Genomic DNA, 4,844 nt, shown 5'->3' with positions numbered 1-4,844 from the left:
TTGATATGAACAAGCTTTGCTGTAATCCTCTCAACACATTACACATTACGGCTGCTTTGAATGAGGTGAGCCAGTGAGGGACGTGTACAACCACATTCTTGTAAGACCGTTTTTTTTTTGTTTGTTTTTTTCTTTTTTACTTGAGAGCCCGTAATGGGGCAGGAAACCACCTGTAGCTGTAACCTACATGCAGAACAACATGTTAGAGGCTTCAGATGTGGGTCATCACTGGATGTCCTGCATTTGTTTAGATGATAATGCTTTGTAGACGACTATTAGAAACATCTACCTTGTGCTTCCACTCACTGGCCACTTTATTAGAAACACCTACCTTGTGCTTCCACTCACTGGCCACTTTATTAGAAACACCCACCTTGTACTTCCACTCACTGGCCACTTTATTAGAAACATCTACCTTTGCTTCCACTCACTGGCCACTTTATTAGAAACATCTACCTTGTGCTTCCACTCACTGGCCACTTTATTAGAAACATCTACCTTGTGCTTCCACTCACTGGCCACTTTATTAGAAACACCCACCTTGTACTTCCACTCACTGGCCACTTTATTAGAAACACCTACCTTGTGCTTCCACTCACTGGCCACTTTATTAGAAACACCTACCTTGTGCTTCCACTCACTGGCCACTTTATTAGAAACACCTACCTTGTGCTTCCACTCACTGGCCACTTTATTAGAAACACCTACCTTGTGCTTCCACTCACTGGCCACTTTATTAGAAACATCTACCTTATACTTCCACTCACTGGCCACTTTATTAGAAACACCTACCTTATACTTCCACTCACTGGCCACTTTATTAGAAACATCTACCTTATACTTCCACTCACTGGCCACTTTATTAGAAACATCTACCTTATACTTCCACTCACTGGCCACTTTATTAGAAACACCTACCTTATACTTCCACTCACTGGCCACTTCATTAGAAACATCTACCTTTGCTTCCACTCACTGGCCACTTTAATAGAAACGCCTACTTTTGTACTTCTACTCACTGGCCACTTTATTGGAAACATCCACCCTTTAGGAGTTCTCACTGAAGTGTTACTTTTAGCTGTGTGGAGGGGTGCAGTGTGTGGGTACATGGAACCTGGTGTGCTCTGTGAATGATTTCTACTCTGTAAACAACTGACATGCTGACCTACTTTACAATTTATGCTGGTTTGCTTTTGTTTTTCTCTGTGAATTTGCTGCACCGTTAAGTTGTTAACCTGGAGGTTTATGTCTGATGGCTTTGGTGACGTCACCCTCATAGTGTCATTTCAAAGTTCAAGTAGATAGTAAGCTCTTTAGTTCTAGTTACATTCAGGTCCAGGAGCCATGAGATCAAATTACCATGAAAGTGAAGGTAGAGCTGCTGTGGAGTCATGATGGATGAAATATGCCATGCTGAGAATTAGCTTGGGAGGTCTGCTGAGACTTCTTAACTACATACCTTGTGTTTAAACCTATCACATCAAAAGGTGGCTTTTTTGAAGAACATAAAAGACCATTCAAGTCTTCTAAGATGGACATCTTGGCTTGTATGAAGTAAGTAAATGTGATCTATGATTTAAAACTATGTTTGATTATGAAAAAGGTAGCTTCCACAAGTATACACTCAGTTTTAACTGCCTATCCAAACTTTTGCAACTTAAATATCCATGCATTTGAATTAACTAACAGCTCAGGTCTCTGTGTTTTGCTTGACGCTGTTCTAATTATTGTACACAAACATTATAAGATAAATATTGTGTACTGATCCTAAAGGAGAATTACACCAGTTTTTTCATTTGTGCAGAACTCAGTGTGTGAGATGTAATCAGAGAGATTCAGAGGGTTTGGTGTGAAATGGTTCAGACGTCTTTACAGTGGTGGTGATGGGAACCAGGCGTCGCCATGACTACAACACAGATATAGACACTTTATTTACCATCCAGAACCACCAGAGAACCTACACGAGTCTTCTGAGCTTTTATGGAATGTCTATGATGGCACGATAGTGATAAATCTGAAAAAATATGTTTTCTTTGGGGACTATTTTGCCTCACAACACCCTGCATGTATCCCTCCACCATGAATACACTTTATGCCAAAACTATCATCACATTAGGCCGTGTATTCACAACCATATTTCATGTAATAACTTTCTGTGAGAGAGCTTTCAGAGGCATTAAAGGGGAAGTCCACTGATTCCAGTGTGCTTGTCTTCTAATTTAATACGGTCTTTCTGCTGGTAAAGGTAGGCTCCGAGTTGAGACTTTCTCTAACTTAGACTCTGTTAGTTACAAGGCTGTCTATCTGTCCCCCACGGTCATCAGAATCTCAGGCCAGGGTTGCAGGACCTGGAATTGTCAATCTGTTATGCAGAAGACAGACTTCATTTCAGCCCTCGCATCCTTCTATTCACTGCACTTTCTGGGGTTGACGGATACCTGGATCACCCCCATGAACTCGGCGACTCCAAAAGCCCAGCAGGTTTGCTCTTGTCCAGAAAGTGGCGTTTCACTCCACTGGCTTTTTCCTCATCTTTCAATACCATGCAGTCACTATCTTTCCCCACTAAACTTCACATCATTGTTCTTTAACATCCTCCCTCTCCTCTAGGCTACTTCATTGATGAGTTAGACACTCTTCTGAGTCTGTTCTCCAGCGATGAAACCCTGTTCATACTCTTGGGCAACTTCAACCTGCCATTAGACAAGCTGCAGTCATCCTGCCTGTTACCACTGCTATCATCCTTCAACCTCATTCTCAATGAGACTCCTCCGACGCACAGAGCAGGCAATACTTTGGACCTGATATTCACCAGACCCATCTCCACACTGGATGTGACAGTAACTCCCATGCATCGCTCTGATCACCACTTCCCATCTCTCTCACTCTCCCTCCCTGTTACTCCTGTCCATTCCACCCCTTTGTGCTCCTCTTCTCAGCACAACTTGCACTCCACTGATTCCTCATCTTTCACCTCAACTATCCTGACCACCCTTCCCCATCCTGACTCATCTTCCTCTCTCTCACTGAACAAGGCTACGGATGCTTTCCTTTCTTCACTCTCATCTGCAATTAACTCTCTCTATGTGTGCTGTCCTCCAGGCCAGCAAGATCTTCCTCACCTGCCTCCTGGCTGATGGGTGTCCTGCACAGCAACAGACAAGATCTAAGGAAGGCTGAGAGAAGGTGGAGAAAGTCCCAGCTCGATTCGGATCTTCACTCGTACCAACCTCTCCTTTCCAAGTTCTCACTCAAAGTTACTTCTGCAAAGTCATCTGTCTACAGAGGGAAACTGGAAGCATCAGCATCTGATCCACGCAAGCTCTTCAACATTTTCTCCTCTCTTCTCAACCCTCCTCCTCCCCCTGCACCCTCTTCTCTCACCCCTGAGGATTTTGTCACCTTCTTTGAGGAGAAGGTTGATGGAATCCACCAGTCTTTTCCCTCTGTCCCAACACCTTCCACTAGACCGCCTCCTCTCATTCTCAATCCCTTAAACTGTTTTTTTTTCTCTTTCCACGGATGCTGTCCTTCAACAGATCAAATCCAGTAACCCAACCACCTGCCCACTGGATCCCATCCCATCTGCATTGTTTCAGTCAATCTCCAAGGACCTACTGCCCTTCAACACTTTTCTCAACAAGTCCTTGGCATCAGGTGAAGTTCCATCAACTTTCAAGACTGCAAGAATACTTCCCATCTTGAAGAAACCCATGCTTGACAGCTTTGATGACCGGTATCACTCTTTCTTTCCTTTCAAAAATTCTTGAATTTTTTCTTGTGCCGTCTCTAATCAACTTTCTCTCTTTCTCACACAGAACCAGCTCCAAGACCCCAACCAGTCTGGCTTCAAACCAGTGCACTCTGCAGAAGCTGCCCTCATAGCAGTGACTGAAAAGCTCTTTACACTAGTTCTCTTGGTGATGAAATAACTTCTCATGGCTTCTCTTATCACTGTTATGCTGTTCTCACCCTCTGACACACAGGTTTTCGGTTGCATCTCGGCATGTCTGTCTGACATCTCTTCATGGATGGCAGCTCACCATCTGAAGCTCAGTCCTAGCAAGACTGAACTGCTACTCATCCCTTCATCTACAGGTCCTCATCATGATCTCACCGTCTCATTCAAGAACTCTCTGATTGTTCTGTCTGTAGAGGCAAGAAACCTTGGTGTGACTCTGGATGACCAGATATCGTTCTCGACCCACATCGCGAACCTATGCAGATATCACCTGTACAACATCCGTAGAATCCGACCCTTCCTCACCCGATAGGCTGCCCAGGTGCTAGTGCAGTCTCTGGTCATCTCAAGGCTTGACTACTGCAACTCACTCTTGGCTGGTCTTCCCATGCAGACCATCAAGCCTCTGCAGCTCATCCAGAATGCGGCAGCACGGCTCGTCTTCAGTTCAGCCACGTCACCCCACTGCTGCGCTCCCTTCACTGGCTTCCTGTAGCTGCATCAGATTTAAACCCTAATGCTGCCTACAAAGCCAGAAATGGACCAGCCCCTACCGACTTGATGGCAGTGGTGAAATCTGGAACTGGACCATGAGCCCTTCGAGCTTCGAGTACAGCTCGGCTTAACCCGCCATCCTTCAAGGCGCGTGGAAGACCAGCGTGGAGAATGTACTCTGTACTGGAGCCCAGGTGGGGGAATGAACTGGCTGTCCGAACAGCAGAGTCTCTCACTGTCTTCAAACACAGACTGAAGACCGTCTCTTTACACAGCACTTAAATCAGCCCTGAGTTATAAGCTGCACTTATTTTATTGTATTGTATTTTATTGTACTTCACTGAACGGTAAAGAATTCTGTGCTCAGCTCTGCTCCTCCTCTCTGTAT

At 44.8% G+C, this 4,844-nt stretch overlaps 1 protein-coding gene across 1 annotated transcript; it reads left to right on the top strand.

Moving 5' to 3' along the window:
• Window positions 1-1,360: 1,360 nt before the first annotated feature.
• On the top strand, window positions 1,361-4,306 carry LOC108442977. The gene is made up of 4 exons (XM_017723324.1): window positions 1,361-1,372; window positions 2,325-2,481; window positions 2,611-3,736; window positions 3,819-4,306. The coding sequence occupies exons 1-3, from the start codon at window positions 1,361-1,363 to the stop codon at window positions 3,135-3,137; spliced, it is 696 nt and encodes a 231-aa protein (XP_017578813.1). The 3' UTR covers window positions 3,138-3,736; window positions 3,819-4,306.
• Window positions 4,307-4,844: the final 538 nt, after the last annotated feature.

Source organism: Pygocentrus nattereri, chromosome 27 (assembly GCF_015220715.1).
Source record: "Pygocentrus nattereri isolate fPygNat1 chromosome 27, fPygNat1.pri, whole genome shotgun sequence".
NCBI classification, from domain to species: Eukaryota; Metazoa; Chordata; class Actinopteri; order Characiformes; family Serrasalmidae; genus Pygocentrus; species Pygocentrus nattereri.
This window is presented reverse-complemented; position numbering and strand designations above follow the sequence as displayed.

Coding starts and splice junctions, on each gene's coding strand:
- LOC108442977 (XM_017723324.1), top strand. Junction 2,482..2,610: donor CGACTCCAAAAGCCCAGCAG/GTTTGCTCTTGT, acceptor CCTCTCCTCTAG/GCTACTTCATTGATGAGTTA.